Source organism: Somniosus microcephalus, chromosome 12 (assembly GCF_052327205.1).
Source record: "Somniosus microcephalus isolate GS21.2 chromosome 12, FLI_Smic_1.0, whole genome shotgun sequence".
Lineage (NCBI taxonomy): Eukaryota > Metazoa > Chordata > Chondrichthyes > Squaliformes > Somniosidae > Somniosus > Somniosus microcephalus.
The window spans coordinates 51504785-51526885 of NC_140998.1; the positions used below are offsets into that span (position 1 = coordinate 51504785).

The 22101-nt window shown below is 46.6% G+C and overlaps 1 protein-coding gene across 2 annotated transcripts in view; it reads right to left on the minus strand.

Moving 5' to 3' along the window:
- Positions 1-22101, minus strand: part of prkcha (protein kinase C, eta, a) — a 336751-nt gene that overhangs the window by 79882 nt on the left and 234768 nt on the right. For both annotated transcript variants that reach the window (XR_015080185.1, XM_086002841.1), the window contains exons 6-10: positions 20802-20884; positions 17586-17715; positions 15448-15587; positions 12537-12683; positions 6810-6983 (exon numbers count right to left, since the gene is read on the minus strand). Coding sequence is in view for 1 of the 2 variants with exons in the window: in XM_086002841.1 (XP_085858967.1) it covers positions 6810-6983; positions 12537-12683; positions 15448-15587; positions 17586-17715; positions 20802-20884 (674 nt within the window). In the remaining variant the exon portion in view is untranslated. The remainder of the gene's footprint in view (positions 1-6809; positions 6984-12536; positions 12684-15447; positions 15588-17585; positions 17716-20801; positions 20885-22101) is intronic.

Genomic DNA, 22101 nt, shown 5'->3' on the forward strand with positions numbered 1-22101 from the left:
CTTAATCCCATCTTTCTTTCCCTCTCTTTATTTCGCTTTCGGTACATAATTTGGCATTGGATTCGATATTCTAACTGACACTTCCTGGTTTAGACAGCGCTGCTCATTAACAATTCTTCAATCTGATTGGTTAAGGAGATACACAGTTTCTTGCCCCGTTCACACAGGTCCCAGGTCCCCTGTAGAGGGCGGCGCACTGAGATGGCTCTCTAATTACTGCAAGATCCAGTGGAAAAGCCCATAGAAAGTCTGTGGGTAAGTGTAAGTGTAATGAACAGCCCGACGTTCGTTCGCTGCTGAGTGCAAAATCTGGCCCATTATAAACTCAGAGCTACAGCAACCAATCAGGGGTCCGGTTCTGCATGACCCAGGACAATTGGGTAGCAATTGCATAATAATGAACCCACTCTTCATTAAGGTATAGTTTTAAAAATGTCAATTTCATGGTCTACCGCATTTTGTCAGACTCTCCTATTTGTTTAATACAAAACCATTGAGTAAGCTGGGTAATGTTACCAGATGCCATCTGTTGTTGGACTGTAGGTACTGCACAAGCAATAGCTTGGCAAATAGGTCAAGCAGCACAAATTGGAAAGAATTGTAGGACTTCACAAGCTACCAGGGTTTCATTTTCTCTCCCTCATTTCTCCAAAAAAAAACTCGCCCACAATTCACTCCTTCCTTTACAGACATCCACAATGAAGTAGCACTGCAGGAAGATCCCCTTGAGCAATGAGGGGAGAGATCTTCCCCAGTGAACCCAACTAAAACTGCCGAGCTTTTCTTGCTCGCCCTCCAAACCCAGGAAAGCAGAGGTGTGAAGTCTGCAAGCAATCAGGTCACCAAGCTTTTGTGGTGCCTTAGCTCCCTTAATCAACAACTTCCATTTACATTGCAGCTTTAATATAGAAAATGTCCAAGGAGTTTGACAGAGGAGAGAAATGGCCACAAATCCTTTGAGCGAGAGTTAATATGTGACCAAAAGCATGGTCAAAGAGATGGAGTTTGAGAAGACGAGAAGAGAGGTGGTGAGGCAGAGAAGTATAGAAATTTGAAAGAATAGGGTCGAGATGCTAAAGAAAGATAGAAAGAAAGACTTGCATTTATATAGCACCTTTCATGACCAACGGACATCCCAAAGCGCTTTACAGCCAATGAAGTACTTTTGTTGAAGCGTAGTCACTGTTGTAATGTAGGAAACGCGGCAGCCAATATGTGCACAGCAAGCTCCCATGAACAGCAACGTGATAATGACCAGATAATCTGTTTTAGTGATGTTGATCGAGGTATAAATATTGGCCAGGACACCGGGGATAACTCCCCTGCTCTTCTTCGAAATAGTGCCATGGGATCTTTTACGTCCACCTGAGAGAGCAGACAGGGCCTCGGTTTAACATCTCATCTGAAAGACGGCACCTCTGACAGTGCAGCACTCCCTCAGTACAGCACTGGAGTGTCAGCCTAGATTTTTGTGCTTAAGTCTCTGGAGTGGGACTTGAACCCACAACCTTCTGACTCAGAGGGGAGAGTGCTACCCACCGAGGCACAGCTGACACTACAAAGGCTCTGTCACCAATAGTGGTGCACGGAAAGAGGGGTGCACAGAAGACCAGAGTTAGATGACCGGAGGATACAGGAGAGTACCTAAGGTTGGAGGAGGTTACAGAGATCGGGTGCAGCAAGGTTCTGGAGGGATTTGCAGGTGAGGGCTAGGATTTTAAGTTTGATGCAGTGGGAGCCAGTGTAACACAGCAAGGATGAGAGTGATGGATGGCCAGGAATTAGTGTGGGAGACAATGTGGGCGGTGGGGTTTTGGATGAGGTAGAGTTTGTGGGGTGAAGCTCAGGAGCCTGGTGAGGAGGACATTGGAGAAGTTGAGTCTAGAGGTGGCGAAAGCGTGAATGAGGGTTTTGGATGTGGTGTCGTGAGATAGAGCAGAGGCAGACATTGTTGCGAGGGTGAAAGGTCTTGGTGGCTGCTTTAAACAGGGCACTTGTGTTGCAAGCAGCCTTGTTTCGTCATGAATGAGCAGCGGGGTGGGGGGCAGGGGAAGAACAGAGATGGTGACAAGGGGGCAGAGTTTTTGGTGGAGTATTTAAATGGAGGAAATTCTGGTTCATCCATGACTTAACCTTGGACAGGCAGGAAGATACAGTATAGGACAGTTTCAATGTAGATTGTGGGGGGGGTTGGATGCTGGAGCATTGGGCCACAAGCCAGCGCTGACACAAGCTACTCCACCATCTCTTTTTCTTGTGAGTAAACTACATAATGCCTCTCTAGTTATTTGTATTATACTTGTCTTCATTCCCATGTCCAACGTATTACTATACCACAAGGAAGAAACTGCGGATGTTGGAAATTTGAAATAAAAACAGAAAGTGCTGGAAATACTCAGCAGGTCAGGCAGCATCTGTGCAGAGTGAAACAGAGTTAGCATTTCAGGTCAATGACCTTTCGTTAGAACTGGAAAAGGTTACAGATGCAACAGGTTTCAAGCAAGTACAGAGGCAGGGAAAGGGGGGGAAGGGAAGAAAGAACAAAATGGAAGGTCTGTGATAGGGTGGAAGGCAGGAGAAATTACATGACAAAAGGGATGATGGTGCAAGGCAAAAGGAGATGGTAATGGGACAAGTTAAGAAACAAAAGATGGGTCTAGGGGAGGTGTAAATGGGAATATCAGAATCATCAGCAACAGCTGTCGCCGGGAAAAATGGGGGCAAGGGTTATTGGTCTGAAACTGTTGAACTCAATATTGAGTCCGGAAGGTTGTAAAGTGCCTAATAGAAAGATGAGGTGCTGTTCCTCGAGCTTACATTGAGCTTCATTGGAACAATGTAAGAGGCCGAGAACAGGGAGGTCAGAGTGGGAGAGAATTAAAATGACAGGCGACCTGAAGCTCGACATCACGCTTGCGGACTGAACGGAGCTGTTCCACAAAGCGGTCACCCAATCTGCGCTTGGTCTCCCCAATATAGAGGAGACCGCATCGCGAGCAGTGAATACAGTACAGGTAGACTATCCTTTATCCGAAAACCTCGGGACCAGCCGAGTTTCGGATAAAGGAGAATTTCGGATTTCGGAAGGTGGGTCGGCGGGGGGTCGTGCGCACGACTTACGCTGACGCTCAGCGTAAGTCAGTCGGGGTCGGCGGGGGTCGGGGCCGGCGGGGTACGCGGGGGGGGGTCGGCGGTTGTCGGGGCTGGCGGGGTCCGCGGTTGTCGGGGCTGGCGGGGTCGGCGGTTGTCGGGGCTGGCGGGGTCCGCGGGGGAGTCGGCGGTTGTCGGGGCTGGCGGGGTCCGCGGTTGTCGGGGCTGGCGGGGTCGGCGGTTGTCGGGGCTGGCGGGGTCCGCGGGGGGGTCGGCGGTTGTCGGGGCTGGCGGGGTCGGCAGTTGTCGGGGCCGGCGGTTGTCGGGGTCGGCGGTTGTCGGGGCTGGCGGGGTCGGCGGTTGTCGGGGCTGGCGGGGTCGGCGGTTGTCGGGGCTGGCGGGGTCGGCGGTTGTCGGGGCTGGCGGGGTCGGCGGTTGGCAGGGTCGGCGGGGGGGTCGGCGGGGGGTCGTGCGCACGACTTACCCTTTATCCGAACTTCCGCAACCGGAACCCTCTAAAAACCAAAGGTTTTTTCGTTCAGCGTAAGTCGTACGCACGACTTACGCTGAACGAAAAAACCTTCGGTTTTTAGAGGGTTTCGGTTTTCGGAAGTCCGGATAAAGGGTAGTCTACCTGTATACTAAATTGCAAGAAGTACAAATAAATCGCTGTTTCACCTGGAAGGAGTGTTTGGGACCCTGGACAGTGGGAAGGGAGGAGGTAAAAGGGCAGGTGTTGCATCGGGAAGGTGCCGTGGGAAAGGGAGTGGGTGTTGGGCTGATAGGGGAGTGGACCAGGGTGTTGTGGAGCAAACGGTCCCTTCGGACTGCTGGGAGGGGAGGGGAGGGGAGGGGATGATGTGTTTGGTGGTGGGATCACGCTGGAGCTGGCGGAAATGGCAAAGGATGATCCGTTGAATGTGGAGACTGGTGAGGTGGAAGTTGAGGACAAGGGGAACCCTATCGTGGTCTGGGAGGAAGGGGAAAGAGTGAGAGCAGAAGTGTGGGAAATAGAACGGACTCAGTTGAGGGCGCTGCCAACCACAGTGGGGGAAAAGGAAGACTTATCGGAAGCACTAGAATGGAAGGTGGCATCGTTGGAACAGATGCAACGGAGACAGAGAAACTGTGAGAATGGAATAGAGTCCTTACAGGAAGTGGGGTGGGAGGAATTATAGTCAAGGTAGCTGTGGGGGGCAGTGGGCTTATAGTGGATATTGGCCGATAGCTTATCCCCAGAAATGTAAACAGAGAAGTCGAGGAAGGGAAGGAAAGAGTCGGGGATGGACCATGTGAACGTGAGGGAAGGATGGAAATTGGAAGCAAAATTGGTGAAATTTTCCAGTTCGGGGCGAGAGCAGGAAACGGCACCAATACATTCATCAATGTATTGGAAAAAGAGGCGAGGGAGGGGACCCGAGTAGGACTGGAGCAAAGAGTGTTCCACATAACAAGGGAAATTAGGGATAGCATAAGATCCAAGGAGAGGACATATAAATTGGCCAGAAAAAGCAATAATCCTGAGGATTGGGAGCAGTTTAGGAGTCAACAAAGGAGGACAAAGGGATTAATTAAGAAAGGGAAAATAGAATATGAGAGTAAGCTACAGGGAACATAAAAACTGACTGTAAAAGCTTTTATAGATATGTGAAGAGAAAAAGATTGGTGAAGTCAAGCGTAGGTCCCTTACAGTCAGAATCAGGGGAATTTATAATGGGGAACAAGGAAATGGCAGACCAGCTAAATACATACTTTGGTTCTGTCTTCACAAAGGAGGACACAAATAACCTCCCAGAGATGCCGGGGAACATAGGGTCTGATGAAAGAGAGGAACTGAAAGAAATCAGTATTTGTAGAAAAATGGTGTTAGGAAAATTGATGGGACTGAAGGCCGATAAATCCCCAGGGCCTGATGGTCTACATCCCAGGGTACTTAAGGAAGTGGCCCTAGGGATAGTAGATGCATTACTGGTCATCTTCCAGAACTCGATAGACTCGAACGGTACCCATGGATTGGAGGGTAGCTAATGTTACCCCACTATTCAAAAAAGGTGGTAGAGAAAAAGCAGGGAATTATAGACCGGTAAGCCTGACATCGGTAGTGGGGAAAATGCTAGAGTCTATTATAAAAGATGTAATAGCAGAGCACTTGGAAAGCAGTGACAGGATCAGACAAAGTCAACATTACAAAAGGTAAATCATGCTTGACTAATCTACTGGAATTTTTTGAGGATGTAACTGGTAAAATAGATAAGGGAGAACCAGTGGATGTGGTGTATTTGGACTTTCAGAAGGCTTTCGATAAGGTCCCACATAAGAGATTAGCGTGCAAAATTAAGGCACATGGGATTGGGGGCAAGGTATTGACTTGGATAGAGAACTGGTTGGCGGACAGAAAGCAAAGAGTTGGAATAAACGGGTCGTTTTCCGAGTGGCAGGCAGTGACTAGTGGGGTACCACAAGGATCGGTCCTAGGACCCCAGCTGTTCACAATATATATTAATGATCTGGACGAGGGAATTGGATGTAATATCTCCAAATTTGCAGACGACACAAAGCTGGGCGGGAGGGTAAGCTGCGAGGAAAATGTTGGGAAACTCCAGTACGATTTGGACAGGTTGGGTGATTGGGCAGAAACATGGCAGATGCACTATAATGTGGATAAATGTGGGGTTATCCACTTTGGTGGCAAAAACAGGAAGGCAGATTATTTGAATGGCAATAGATTGGGAGAAGGGGAAGTGCAAAGAGACCTGGGTGTCCTTGTGCACCAGTCGCTGAAGGTAAGCATGCAGGTGCAGCAGGCGGTTAAGAAGGCAAATGGTATGTTGGCCTTCGTAGCAAGAGGGTTCGAGTACAGGAACAAGGATGTCTTGCTACAGTTGTACAGGGCCTTGGTGAGACCGCAGCTTGAGTATTGTGTGCAGTTTTGGTCACCTTACCTGAGGAAGGACGTTCTTGCCATGGAGGGAGTGCAGCAAAGATTCACCAGGCTGATACCTGGGATGGCAGGAATGACGTATGAGGAGAGATTGTGTCGATTGGGCTTATACTCACTGGAGTTTAGAAGATTGAGAGGGGATCTCATCGAAACCTATAAAATTCTGTCAGGTCTGGACAGACTAGATGCAGGAAGGATGTTTATGATGGCCGGGGAGTCCAGAACCAGGGGTCATAGTCTAAGGATAAGGGGTAAGCCATTTAGGACTGAAATGAGGAGGAATTTCTTCACCCAGAGAATGGTGAACCTGTGGAATTCTCTGCCACAGAGGGCGGTGGAGGCTAGTTCATTAAATATATTCAAGAAAGAGTTGGATAGATTTCTTGAAGCTAAAGGGATCAAGGGATATGGGGAAAAGGCAGGGACAGGGTACTGAATTTGGATGATCAGCCATGATCACATTGAATGGCGGAGCAGGCTCGAAGGGCCGAATGGCCTACTCCTGCTCCTATCTTCTTTGTTTCTATGTTTCTATATTCCACAATAATGGAAGGCATAATTAGGACCCATGCGGGTTGCCACAGCAACATGCAGGACCAAAATGTGCACACTCTCGATTATCTGCAGGTTTCCAGGGGAGGCCCATTCTATTATGGTGGATAAGAAAGACTCCACTGTAATATGATGTTGTTGTGGGGTGCGAGGGGAGGTGGTCACTGGAGACACTCCTTGCAACACTGGGTCAGGGCTTGATTTAATTGATAAATACTTTGCTTACCGCCGTTTGGAAGCAACAGAAGATCTGTGTGAGGTAGGGGTGGTTTCTGGCCAGTGACAGGATCCGTTTTTCAGTCATGGTGCACTCCACATCGTCATCTTGGAGAATCATGTCTTTCTTCAATATTTTCACAGCGTATACGTCTTCAGTGCCTTTTAACTCAGCCAACATCACCTGGGGTCAGACAGAAAGTTATGAAAGCGACATTTCCGGCTTAATACAGATCAAAGAAGCAAGTGGATACTTTCCCTCTGAACGGCTAAGGCAGCTGAGATGTGCCTGCTCTGATTTGGCACTGCTTTTTAAAAGAAATGTGTAAAAGATTATTTTTTTTAAGAAACCCCTCTGTCTTTATCCCTCCTCCCTTAAAGGTGGTGATGAATGATACGTTTAATTACACAGAAAACCGTATAGCCCTAATCAAAAGGGCGACCAAAGCTGAACCCGACCCTGCAGTCAACCGTATCCATATAAATGCACTTTCCACAGGATAGAATCATAGAAATTTACGGCACAGAAGGAGGCCATTCGGGCCATCTTGTCTGTGCCGGCCGACAAAGAGCTATCCAGCCTAATCCCACTTTCCAGCACTTGGTTCATAGCCTTGTAGCTTACGGTACTTCAAGTGCATATCCAAGTACTTTTTAAATGTGATGAGGGTCTCTACCTCTACCACCCTTTCAGGCAGTGAGTTCCAGACCCCCACCACCCTCTGGGTGAAAATATTTCTCCTCAAGTCCCCTCTCAACCTCTGACCTATTACTTTAAATCCATGCATCCTGGCTATTGACCTCTCTGCTAGGGGAAATAGGTCCTTCCTATCCACTCTTTCTAGGCCCCTCATAATTTTCTACAGCTCAATTAGGTCTCTCCTCAGCCTCCTCTGTTCCAAAGAAAACAACCCCAGCCTATCCAATCTTTCCTCATAACTAAAATTCCCCAGCCCAGGCAACATCCTCGTAAATCTCCTCTGCACCCCCTCTAGTGCAATCACATCTTTCCTGTAATGTGGTGACCAGAACTGCACGCAGTATTCCAACTGCGGCCTAACTAGTGTTTTATACAGTTCAAGCACAACCTCCCAACTCTTATATTTTATACCTTGGCTAATAAAGGTAAGTATCCCGTATGCCTTCTTAACCACCTTATCTACCTGTTCTGCTACCTTCAGGGATCTGTGGATATGCACACTCCAAGGTCCCTCTGATCTTCTGCACATCTCAGTGTCCTACCATTTATAGTGTATTCCCTTGCCTTGTTAGCCCTCCCCAAATGCATTACCTCACACTTCTCCAGATTGAATTCCATTTGCCACTGTTCTGCCCACCTGACCAGTCCATTGATATCTTCCTGCAGTCTGCAGCCTTCTTCTTCATTATCAACCACACGGCCTATTTTTGTATCATCTGCAAACTTCTTTATCATACTGCCTACATTCAAGTCCAAATCATTGATAAATACCACAAAAAGCAAAGGACCCAGTACTGAGCCCTGCGGAACCCCACTGGAAACAGCCTTCCAGTCACAAAAACACCCTTCGACAATTACCCTTTGTTTCCTGCCTCTGAGCCAATTTTGGATCCAATTTGACACTTTACCTTGGATCCCATGGGCTTTTACTTTCATGACCAGTCTGCCATGCGGGACCTTATCATAAGCCTTGCTAAAATCCATATAGACTACATCAAACGCACTACCCTCATCGACCTTGTTGCCTCCTCAAAAAATTCAATCAAGTTAGTCAGACACGACCTTCCCTTGACAAATCTATGCTGACTGTCCCTGATTAATCCATGTCTTTCTAAATGAAGATTTATCCTGTCCCTCAGAATTTTTTCCAATAATTTTCCCACCACTGAGGTTAGGCTGACTGGCCTGTAATTACTCGGTCTATCCCTTTCTCCCTTTTAAACAATGGCACCACATTAGCAGTCCTCTGGCACCACACCTGGAGCCAGAGAGGATTGGAAATTGATGGTCAGAGCCTCTGCTATTTCCTCTCTTACTTCTCTTAACAGTCTGGGATACATTTCATCCGGGCCTGGGGATTTATCCACTTTCAAAGATGCTAAACCCCTTAATACTTCCTCTTTCACTATGTTTATTTCATCTAATATTTCACACTCCTCCTCCCTGATTGCAATGTCTACATCGTCCCTCTCTTTTCTGAAAACAGATGCAAAGTATTCATTAAGAACTATACCTGACATGAATCAGTCATTCATGAAAGAAAGACTTATGAAATAATACTGAGCGGCCTATGGGTGGCGCTGTCCAGGGAGAGTATAAATACTTGTACACGGGCCCAGCTTGCGCAGGACATTCTTAACAGGAACTAGTGAAGGACCTCCATGTTGTAAAACAGTTGATTAAAGCTTTGTTTAACGCTTAGACCAAGTGCCTAGTAGTTTTCTTATGTCAATACCCATGTCTATCTCCTCCACACACAGGTTACCTTTATGGTCCCTAATATGTCCTACTCTTACTTTAGTTATTCTCTTGCTCTTAATGTATTTATAAAACATCTTTGGGTTTTCCTTGATTTTACTTGCCAATATTTTTTCATGCCCTCTCTTTGCTTTCCTAATTTCCTTTTTAATTTCACCCCTGCACTTCATATACTCCTCTAGGCTTTCTGCAGTAATGAGTTCTTGGTATCTGTCATAAGCTTCCCTTTTTTTCTTTATCCTACCCTGTATGCCCCTTGACATCCAGGGAGCTCTAGATTTGTTAGTCCCATCCTTTTTCTTTAAGGGAACATACTTGCTCTGAACCCTCACTATCTCCTCCTTGATTGCCTCCCACTGCTCGGACACTGATTTACTTTCAAGTTTCTGTCTCCAGTCCACTTTGGCTAAATCACGTCTCAGTTTAGTAAAATTTGCTGTTCCCCAATTGAGAACTTTTATTCCTGGTCTGTCCTTGATTTGGAATTGGAATCCTCACTATTTTTTCCCCTCACCAGCCCAAAATCGCAGAGATCAATTATAGCACCTCCATTGCCACACCAGCTGAAACCAGCTAGCTCAATACAGACTCGGGATTAAACCTTTGACCATTCTGGTCTGTATGGCTCAGTACCACACAAGTCAGCCAAATGTACCCAAATATCAGGCAAGCTCATCTCCAGTCTTTTTAAAAGGATCACATGACAACATGCTGAATAACCTGTTTTTTTTTCTTGTTCACAAATACATCGTCACGCACAGCTTCCCTGACTCCGACCCCTCTTCAAACACAGAAATGTTTGCCAAACACTTTTCTGTGTAGCTCTTCTTGGTTTAGGACAAAGGAATTTTACATAGTATATACAGCACAGAAACAGGCCATTCGGCCCCACCAGTCCATGCCGGCGTTTGTGCTCCACTCCAGCCTCCTCCCGTCGTTCCTCATCTAAATCTATCAGCATAACCCTCTATTCCCTTCTCCCTCATATGCTTGTCCAGCCTCCCCTTAAATGCATCTATACTATTTGCTTCAACCACTCCCTGTGGTAGCGAGCTCCACATTCTCACCACTCTTTGGGTAAAGAAGTTTCTTCTGAATTCTCTATTGGATTTCTTGGTGACTATCTTATATTGATGGCCTCTAGTTATGCTCTTCCCCACAAGTGGAAACATTCTCTCTGTATCCACTCTATCAAAACCTTTCATAATTTTAAAGACCTCTATTAGGTCACCGCACTGCCTTCTTTTTTCAAGAGAAAAGAGACCCAGCCTGTTCATCCTTTCCCGATATGTATACCCTCGCATTTCTGGTATCATCCTTGTAAATCTTATCTGCACCCACTCCAGTGCCTCTATATCCTTTTTATAATATGGCGACCAGAACAGTATACAGTACTCTAAGTGTGGTCTAAACAAGGTTCGATACAGGTTTAACATAACTTCCTTGCTTTTTAATTCTATCCCTCTAGAAATAAACCCTAGTGCTTGGTTTGCTTTTTTTATGGCCTTGCTAACCTGTGTCACAACTTTGTGATTTGTGTATTTGTACTCCGAGATCCCTTTGTTCCTCTGCCCCACCTAGACTCGCACCCTCCAAGTGATAAGTGACCTCCCTATTCTCCCTACCAAAATGTAATACCTCACATTTATCAGTGTTGAACTTCATTTGCCAATTATATGCCCATTCTGCAAGTTTATTAATGTCCTCCTGTAATTTGTGGCAGTCCTCCTCGGTATTGACTATCCCCCCCGCTCCGCCCCCCCCACCCACCACCAATTTGATGTCATCCACAAATTTAGAAATTATGTTTTTGATTCCAAAGTCTAAATCATTAAGTAAATTGTGAACAACAGTGATCCCAGCACTGATCCTTGCGGAACACCACTACCCAACTTCTGCCACTGTGAATAGCTACCCTTTACCCCTACTCTCTGCTTTCTATCTTGAAGCCAGCCAGCTATCCATTCCGCTGCTTGTCCCCTGACTCCGCATTCTCTGACCTTGTTCATCAGTCTATTATGGGGTACCTTATCGAAGGCCTTTTGAAAATCAAGATAAATTACATTTACTGCATTATTGTCTACTCACTCTCTGTTACCTCTTCAAAAAATTCAATGAGGTTGGTCAAGCAAGACTTTCCCTTATATAGTCTATTGACCGGGTGGTCTCTTGACCACTAAGAGATGTCTGACTGCGAATGGGTTTGAGGGGTTCGATATTACCTCCTCCAAAGGGAGAGGCACTCTGCCTCCCTCAGATCGGACTGCAACCTGTGAATCGTGGCTAGGTAGCTCATTTCTGCCACGGTGCTGTACTGCATTAGTGCTCCATCACACTACGCCATCCGTTTGCCATTTGGTCACATTTTTGGAACTCATTTGTGACTCCTCAGCCAAACCCAGTTGGTTAAATTGTTAATATAAAAGGGCAGACAGTTACAAATGGAGCGATTCCAGTTTAGGTGTGGTATTTAAGGACAGCTCCAGGCAGCTGCCTGCAGGGGGAATACTTCTTTAATTTGTATAATGCGACAGGGTGCTGTCAGAGTGGGGTCACGGAGAAGGAACAAGGCTGCTGCACACATCTCAAAGATATTACCGATCGCACTTTTACACGTGTGCAAATGGTTGTTCCATCACTATGTGATGCAGTGACATCAGCCAGATAATTCCTACATTTGAGTTCCTGGTGCAGACACTGACTCCATCACCATGGAGACAACGGTCAGGAGGCAGCCTGGTGTAGGCCCATACCTTTAAAACAACATGTTTAAATTGACTCCTCAGAAAGACATTTTAAGAGCTGTAGCTGTTGAAATATAATCCCCCTTTTAGACTTTGTCTTCCAATCTTAAAAAAATCCCACCAAAACTGAATTTTCCAAGAGTTTTTGCGTGTCGTGTCTGAATGAGGATTCTGCTATTGGTAACAGAGGAGAGTGTTTGACCTTCGTCATTCTCAGTTTTAAAAGTTATTATTTTGTTTAAGGAGGAAAATGTTAAAGTACCCAGAGGTCAGGTTCATTGGTGATACAGATATTGCTCTCGCACTGTTGTGGGGAATATAACTGAATTTCTTCATACATAATGGATCGGCCCATAAATAATAGAATCAGCAGCAGGTCTGCAGTCATCCCATTACCATGTGCTGAGCAAACCAGTCAGAAAGCAGCATGAGTGGTGGTTTGCTGTGTTCCAGCGTGTTACACTGCGGTATGAGGTAATACTAGATACCACATCTTAAGCGCCTGTCTGGTTTTTCAAAGTGCAGTGTAACTTACCTTTCCAAAACTACCTTTTCCTAGAACACTGATGAAGGTGAAATCCTCGATGCCCAGTTTGCGTTGCACTTGTTGGCTGTCACCCTCATTGCTGTTTGCTCTCTCACCCAAGGCCTGGTTTTCTTTGTGCTTTTTATGACTTTGCCTCTTTTTTAAGAAGAATATACAAATGGTTACTGCAGCACGCAGGGAACTATATAACTAACAACAGCTAATAAATGCCACTGTATTTGCATAACTGAAAGAGTAAAACAATATGCTTTTTTAAGGGAACAAAGACAGTACTATCCATTTCACAGAATCATACAGCAGAGAAGGAGGCCATTCAGCCCATCGTGCCTGTGCCGGCTCTCTGAAAGAGCCACCAATTAGTACCACTCCCCGGCTCTTCCCCCATAGCCTTGCAAATTTTTTTGTTTTAATGCTTAATGCTGTACGTTATGTGACTGAGTTACAGTCGGAGCCCGATTCTTGCAATGTGATACCGACACTAGCAATGTTTCTATTGGCAGAATGTATGTTTGAAAACAAATACAGGTAGACTACCTTTTATCCGAACTTCCGAAAACCGAAACCCTCTAAAAACCGAAGGTTTTTTCGTTCAGCCTAAGTCGTGCGCACGACATGACCAGAGTGGCGCACGACTTATGCTGAGCAGAGGGTCAGCGTAAGTCGTGCGCACGACCCCGACCCCCGCCGACGACCCCCCGCGGACCCCCCCGCGGACCCCCGCCGACCCCCCCGCCGACCCCGACCCCCGCCGACCCCGACTCCCACCGACCCGCCCGCCGACCCCCCCACGGACCCCCGCCGACCCTGACTCCCGGCGAACCCCCGCCGACCCCCCCGCCGACCCCCCCGACCCCCACCCCCGACCCCCCGCCGACCCCCCTGCGGACCCCCGCCGGCCCTGACCCCCGCCGACAAATTTCCCAGTCTTATAAAATACCTTCCGAAATCCGAAATTTTCCGAAAACCGAAACACGGCTGGTCCCGAGGTTTTCGGATAAAGGATAGTCTACCTGTAGTGCAACAATGGAATTCTGGTGTTCCCGCTGGAACACAATACACAAGCCTCTTTTAAGGGGAATGTGGAGGCAGAGATCTACCAGTCTGGGTGCAGAGCTTCACGCAAGAGGGGAGCAAGTTGGGAATAATGGGCGGAAAATCATGCGGCCCATGAACTGGGAATACTGACCTCTGTGCCCGGCTTCCTGATATGTATTCCCACCACCTGGAGCTCGGTGCCAGGACCCCCAAATCCTCTCTGCAATGTTGAGGAACCAACACCCAATGCCACAATATAATAACCCGAATTGCTCCTTGCTCGGAGTTATTTTCACTTCTGCCAGGGGTTTCATAGCGACATCAATCTGGATGCAGGGATGATTAAACACACTCCAGATACACGATTGGATTTTGTTCTTTCATTCTGCCCATCGCTTCCTCCTCATTCCATTCACCAAATCTGGCCCATCCCACCTGCCATCCAATCTGCGCACCATACAGAGCACAATGTTCTTGTTTGTGCATGTATGTAGTAAGCAGAGAATAATTACACTCATGGAGCTGTCCTACTGAGTGTCAGGAGCATTAATGGGAAACGCTCCATTCCATACACACACTCACGTTCACGTACAATGTCTGGCTTAACCATCACAACTCAATGTCGTTTTCTTTCCTTTCCAATTTCTCTCCTCTCAGAAGTGCTTTGATTCCATTCTCTGGTAAGCAGTGGCCTTTATTCATGTGTGAGCCTCAACAGAAAGTCTGCAACATCAGAGCTGAGCCCAATCCTGCCCTCACCAGCCGCCAGTGGTTTCGGGACACGACCGGGAGCAGAAACCCAGGCTGATGCTCCCCTCTCTAATTCAGGATGTCTGGTGCTAACTGTAGAGGCCCGACTGATGCCCCAGTAGAGATAAACTAACTCAACAGGGATCGAAACTGGCCTGACTGGTGCCCCAGTAGAGATAAACTAACTCAACAGGGATTGAAACTGGCCTGACTGGTGCCCCAGTAGAGATCAGCCCCCTCAGCACAGAACAGGGATCGAATGTGGGACATTCTAGGTCTGTGTAGCTCAATCACTCACTGGATAAACTCGCGGAGCCACCTCTGGGGTCCGAAAGACTCGGTGTATATGGGACAGCTGTGCTTGTTTTCCTGACTCACATGAATTTACATAAGGGGAACAATGCCCGCCAGAAGCACAGCTTAGAAATTTGTGCCTTCCATGACTTTTAGGCCATTATAAATAAAATGGTTGACGAACCATGCACCTGAATTTCCAATGCACATGGTCATCGTCGTCGTACGTGTCTTCACACTGTTCCCTTTGGAGAACTGTGTGAAATGGTGGAAGGATTTCTGGCCGCGATTAACGCTCCTTCCGTGACCGTAACCATCTTCGTACCAGCCATTAGGGTGGTTAGTCCTATGGCGGGAGGGTTTTACGGGCTCCCACAACCCATACGAGGGGGGGGGCCACCCACACCCACGGATGCAAGTATCCCGCTGGATGTCAACCCAGAATTTAGAGCCGGAGCTCCGACTCCACTTGCCGGGACTGTCTGGAGCGGGGTTCGAAACCCTACACCTTCTGGCCCAGCGGCGGGGATGCTACCGCTACGCCAAAGGCCCACTCCCATGCACATGGTCAATGGAAGCGTGGAGTTGGATTTTTTTTAAACTTGCAATTTATAGCACATTTCACAAACTCAGGACGTCCCGAAGCGCTTTACAGCCAAAGAGGTACTTCTTGAAGTGTAGTCGCTGCTGTAATGTAGGAAGCGCAGCAGCCAAGACAGGACGACACCGCTGCCAGTGTTCCTCATCATTCATTAGAGGCGCAAACCCCCAACAATCCAAAGTTAGAATTACGGCAGAAGCAGATCAGCAGCATCCTCACCGTCTGCCTCCTTTTTAAAGTGGACATGCCCCCGGCGCTGAGTCCCATCTCTGCCAGCTTCCTGGCGAGTTCCACAGAGTTCACTCCGCAGCTCGGGGCGACGTTGTTCTCGCAGCGAATGTGAATGTTCATTTTGCAAACTGTCAAAAGGAGAGAAAATGATTCTGCATCAGCGCGTCACAGAGACCAAATCCCAGTCAGTAGCGTCAACAACCTAAGACTGCCAAAGGAAAGAAAAAAACAACTTCCCTGCGGAGTTCTGCATGTCCAGCGTACTATGTAACAGCTTCACTAAGAACAGCTCTTAATAATAGGTATACAGGAAATAACACAAGCTTTCCCAGTCACTCTGACTCCCTTCAAATAATCGTCAGCAGGCAATTGACTCCCTTGATAAAGGAGCCTATGTGACCACAGGATTCTTATACTGACAGGGCATCTATTAAACTGTTCTAGTTAAAAGGGACCACACTGTGCTCATTGTCTTTACTAGTGGGGCCACACGGCAGGCTTTCCATTTCTTTACCACAATTCTACAATTATACCCTGGATGGAATTTACCCAGTTGCTGCGGTTTATAGGAGGGCTCAAACTTTGAGTTGTATAAAAGGTGGTAGAATGGATTCCTACACTCGGGCACGCTCGATTTACTCCTGATCATAATATCTTGCAGTCATTACGGTTACAATTCAAATGACTGCATGTTGACCAAGAGAATTGCATTTCTGATAAGAAAAGAACCTTTCTAATGGCTCGGTGGGTTGTAACTTTTCACAAAAAAGCCAAAGAAAGTCAAATTATCGCAAACATCGGCACACAACGAACTGCTCATTGGAGTGCAGCAATTGTTGTTATGTAGGCTGCCAGCAACGTCCAACAAACTGCAATGGGATGAACCTTGGACGCGGGAGAACTCCCTCCTCCTCTTCAAATAATGTTCTGCGATCTTTTAATGTCCACTTGAACACGGAGACAGGATCTCCGTTCAACATCTCATCGAAAGGATGGCGCCTCTGACAATACAGTACTCTCTCAGTACTGCACTGCCCGGGACTTGAATTTGCAGGGGTAATTTTGACTTTGGGCGATAGTGTAAAATGGCCGATATCAGATCAGCCGTCCATTATACAGCTCTCCCAATTTTAATTTCCATTGACTTCAAAGTCGAAATTACCCCCACAAACTTTTAACTCAGATGAGTTCTACTGATTGAGCTAAGCTGACGTGCATAACAGAACTATTAACTGACAAATGCATTTTAGAAGCATCTTCTGAAAACTGCAGTGAGGAAACAATTCAACACAAGTGCAATGGATGCTCTTGGACTACATTCAAAGAAAGAAAGAAATACTTGCATTTATATAGCGCCTTTCACGACCACCAGACGTCTCAAAGCGCTTTACAGTCAATGAAGTACTTTTGAAGTGGAGTCACTATTGTAATGTGGGAAATGCGGCAGCCAATTTGTGCACAGCAAGGTCCCACAAACAGCAATGTGATAATGACCAGGTAATCTGTTTCTGTTATGTTGGTTGAGGGATAACTATTGGCCAGAACACCAGGGATAACTCCCCTACTCTTCTTCGAAATAGTGCCATGGGATCTTTCACGTCCACCTGAGAGAGCAGATGGGGCCTCGGTTTAACGTCTCATCTGAAAGACAGCACCTCCAACAGTGCAGCACTCCCTCAGCACTGCACTGGAGTGTCAGCCTAGCTTTATGTGCTCAAGTCACTGGAGTGGGATTTGAACCAACCACCTTCTGACCCAGAGGCGAGTGATCTACCCACTGAGTCACAGCTGACACTAGTGATCAAGTTCTTTGCCTCACCTAATCGTAAACACAAATCTTCCAATACCCCAGCTGAATGTTTTGCCGTGCTCTTCTCCCATCTCCACTCCTCACCCTTCCCCTGCTAACTCTCTCCTCACGCTTCACGTTCCAGAGTATGAGGCAGCCCAAGCCATGTACTTTTTCACACAAGTCGTCGATGACACTCCTTGCTCCACTCCCCATGAGAAGTGTAGTGCGAGAGCCTCTTGCTGGCTAATCCTACCTCTCTCTGTAAATGTACAAAATCTTCTGAATTTCTTTTACCTCAGGAGCTAAAGGAAGATAGCCTTATAGAGCTGGTTACCTTTACACTGTTTTCCTTGCCTCATCAGCCCATAGAGCAGAGAGCCACAATGATCGCAGAAAGTTGGCACCTTGTAATTATGGATGTTGAACTGGTGACGTACGTTAATGCTGAATCTTTGTTCACATACCTGTTAAGTACAATCAGCAATTATTTTAGACAGGTGCAGACACAGATAAACAAAGACGTAGATTATCCCTATTGGTGCCATTTGTAATGCTTGATTTTATTTTCCCTCCCATTTTCATTTCCCTCTCCCATTAGGTGATCTAACCCTCTAGCCATTGGATTCACTCATCTATGGGCGGAACTCTCAACTTCAGGCATAAGACAGGCAATATCGGGTCGGCTGCCCGTTATACACCCTGGAAAGGAAAGTTGGGCGGGCTGTGTAACGGGCGGCTGAGCCGATATTCTCCCTTTTACAAATCGTCTCCATTGAACGCTCTGACGTATGTTTCATCCAATGGTCACCGTGAGATTCCATGGACAGCCGCATTATTCACATCCCTCCAAAGTCCACTCAAGTGCCACTCTGGTGCGCCATTACTAATATGGAAAATGTCCCAACAATTCCACCACCCTTACTCTTTTTCATCGTCTCTTCTAAGGGCAGCTACTCCTCCTGAGACACAGTTTCACAGGCAGTTGCATTCTTCTGGCACCCTGTCCATGAGGCCGCCCAGAGCATCAGTGGCCTATTCAGTCATAGGGGGGGCCATCGTAGCCAAGTCTGATCTTGCCTTTGCCCAGCATCCACACAGGTGTATCTCCAGCAGCGGTTGTCAGATTGCGATCAACAGTGAAGTTCATGGCTAACTTCCCCCCTCTCTTGCCCAGACACTCTGAAGCTAGTTGTCACCCTACAAACCCTGTGAGGTCAAGTGGCTTAGTGCTGATTAGGGATGGAACCTGGCGCTTTGTTGGTCTATACAAGTCAGTACTACATCACTTGGTGCTTTTAGCCACTGACCTAATACAGACAGTGGATAATGCCAGTAAAATTCCCACGGGATTAAATGATGTCGCCACTGCAAATCCAGCCAGAATCATCATTACCCAATGGATCGGTGTGTAAATGCATTGGCCGGTGTGCAACTCATTGCACTGCCTTCTAATCTAACTCATTTGTTCCCAGAAGCCCAAAACTCATTATCTTGCTCATCTACGTGAAACCATATGGGCAAAGCTGCTGGCGTGTGTGGGAGAAAACCGGAGCCGGGTGCATGGTTGGGGGGGGGGGGGGGGGCGGCGGTGGTGATGGAAGAGTTAAAAGAACCAAGAATGACATTAGGGATGCCTGTCTGACTAAGTTGTGAATTTGCCAGAATTTTCTTCAACTGATGCCTGGAAAGACTTCCCCCTTGTCAAAACTCTCTCTTTGTCAAAACTTTCTGCCACAACTTCAACTCTCGCAAAGGCTCAGCATCCTCTCCTTTTCTTCCTTGAGCAGTGCCTCTACATTTAAAAAAATTAAAGGCACTATATAAATGTATATCTATTGTTAGATTATAAGAGGTCAGGGATGACAAAACCCAGCTGACAACTTTCCATTTTTAATACATTCTGTTGAACGTAGGAACAAGAGTAAGTCCATTCAGTCCCTCGAGCCTGTTCCACCATTCAATTAGATCATGGCTGATCTGTATCTTAACTCCATTTACCCGCCTTTATTCCACATCCCTTGATATCCTTATTTATCAAAAATCTAGCGAGCTCAGTTTGGAAATTTTCAATTGATCTAGCCTCAACAGCTTTTTGGGAGTTCCAGATTTCCCCCACCCTTTACGTGAAGAAGTGCTTCCCGATATCACCCCTGAACGGCCTGGCTCTAATTTTAAGGTTCTGCCCCCTTGCTCTGGACTCCCCCACCAGAGGAATAGTTTCTCTCTCTCTACCCTATCAACTCCTTTAATCATCTTAAACACTTGATTTGCTTTAATTGAGTAGGGAAGGGGGGCATGAATTTTGATCTCAAGTGAATAGCGAACACGAAGGTCACACTGGACCGAATTCTGGCTCAGGAAGTTCCAGGAACCTGCAATATATGAGATCAACAGCGAACTTGAGTCTGGCGCAGGCACGATGGGCCGAATGGCCTCCTTCTGTGCTGTAAATTTCTATGATTCTAAATGGGACCGTGTACAGAGATGTTGCTATTCTACCACCAGGGGGCACTTGCGCTTTACTTATCTGACTCTGACCCGCGACAAGTGGAAACACAGGAGTCAAATAGCACAGTGGGCAGAGACTTCAAAAATGATTGAGGCTCTGAAATTCGACCAAAAATAATGGAAAGAAACTAATTTTGGCCATGGATCATTTCTGATCGGGAGGACTTGAGCCTCGAGTTAGTCTGGCGTGGGCTCCTATCTGTTGTAAAACAACTGGTGCAGTTGCATTGTGCTATAGTGCAGCTTGACAGACATGATACACTTTCAGGTTTCAAATATTACTGGGCATGAATTAAAATGCTTTGAGGATCCGGTAAGAATTACAGAGATAGGCCCACTGCCGCATCCTTCTGGTGAGGCCTATTCTGTCAATCCACGTCGTCATGTTGGATTAAAATCCATGCCTGCCTTCTCTACTCAGTTGTTTCATTAAGTTCAAAAGCTCTCTTCAACTCACTGGCTTCCAGGGGTTGTGACAAGTTGAATGAACACAGGGCCACAGTGAGGCCTGGCAAACCCAACAGCTGCTGTGTGCCAGAGCTCCTCACACACCAGGGAGTGACCCATTTCTGCAGAGCCCTTCACTCCACAGCTCCATGTGCACCACTGAAGACTCTCGACATTATACAGTAACATGTTGCAGCAAGGTAAAAGTTAATTTGTTTGACATTCTGCAGTTCAGAAGAAAATCGCCCATGGAGGCGAGATTCTCTCATTTTGAGTTTCTGAATAAAATAGTAGAACAATCCAAACAAATCATTTCAATCTGGCTGACTGCAATACTTAGTGCATTGACAAGGAAAAGCAGCAGCAGTAACTGGATGGCAAACTCGGATTAAAACATGGAGAGGCCATCCCTTGCTGCCCATGTGACAGCCAAAGCTCTTTACCTTTGCTGCATAAGGGGATGCGCTGTATATGCAGCTGACTCACAGCTGGATATCTCACTGGTTAGCGGTGATAGCACGACACACATACATACAGACACTCACCCATTCCACACCAGATATCACTAAACATAGACATTCCGTCCTGCCCATACCTCCTCTTTCTTCTCCTTCTTTATTCTGGGACATGCCGTGACGATTAACTGGTGACAGCGTTTATGCACCACACACGTACACACTGTGAAACAAACAGGAGGGAGGGTTAATGCTGCAAACCGCCCACTTCAACCGCAGTCTGTCGCTGACAGAGTGGAGCAAAAATCAGATTTTTTAACAAACTGCTGATATCACCATATTATTCATTTTTGTAGGTTTTTTTTAAACATTAGGATAAAATTGTTTAGCTTAGTAAAGGCTTCAGTCTTGTACACCAGCAAAGACATGCCAATCCAGGCTGACTTGAACAAACTACCACTAACCCATCTCAAATCTAGAAGGCCATTTTGGACTGTCACTGAAGTCCTTCAGCGATCTCCCCTCCGCCTTGATGACCAATGGCGAAATGCTTGGAAGAACTGCTACACACGGAATGGATTCCTTATAAAGGACTCCACAGCACAACCTGAAGGATCAAACCTTCCTCGCAAGCAGTGGGCAACCATCAACCGCCTCAGAACTGGTCATGGTAGATTCTGCCACCTTCTCCATAGATGGAAGATTAAAGCATCCCCATCATGCGACTTTGGAGCTCCTAATCAGACCCTGGAGCACATCATTGCGCACTGACCTCAGAGGCAATTCGCAGGCAGCCTACAAGATATCCACGCTGTTACACCGGAAGCTTTGGCCTGGATATCTGACTCAGATATTGACATTTGATTTGCTTTGCTACTGCCATACGTAAGAGGAAGTGTTGTAAAGATAGTAATATTTTTAAAGTCAGCCATCCAGGAGTGGCGCTGAGTGAACACAGGACGAGTTCAGTCATTCCAAAAGGAGTTTGAGGAATGCGGTCATTTACAACTCTACACTCAAACAGCAGAGTGATCATCAAGTAATGGAGAATCGGCAAAAACTTCTGGTTTGGAATTTAACAGACAAACGACTTTAGATGAAAAAGAAACTTAATTTTATCAACAGACTTTTGTCTAAATGCTAACCAGAAGTTGCCAAATTCTCTATAACCGAGTGAGCTGGCAGCCCAGTGATTCACTGCCGCCTTCAGGAGGGTTTACACTGATCAGCGGAGTTCATTAGCGGACTTGTCCATTTAATGAATGCCATTTAGATCTGTTACAGGAACTTCAGGGGAAAGGGATTCGGTCAGTAAGAACAAGCAGGAATCCAGATTCCAAATCCAGATTCCAAATCCGACATTGGGTTAAAATCTGGATATTTTGTTTTTAGCTGGTTTTCATATTTTAGGCAGAAAACTTGATTGGAAAATTGTGCTTC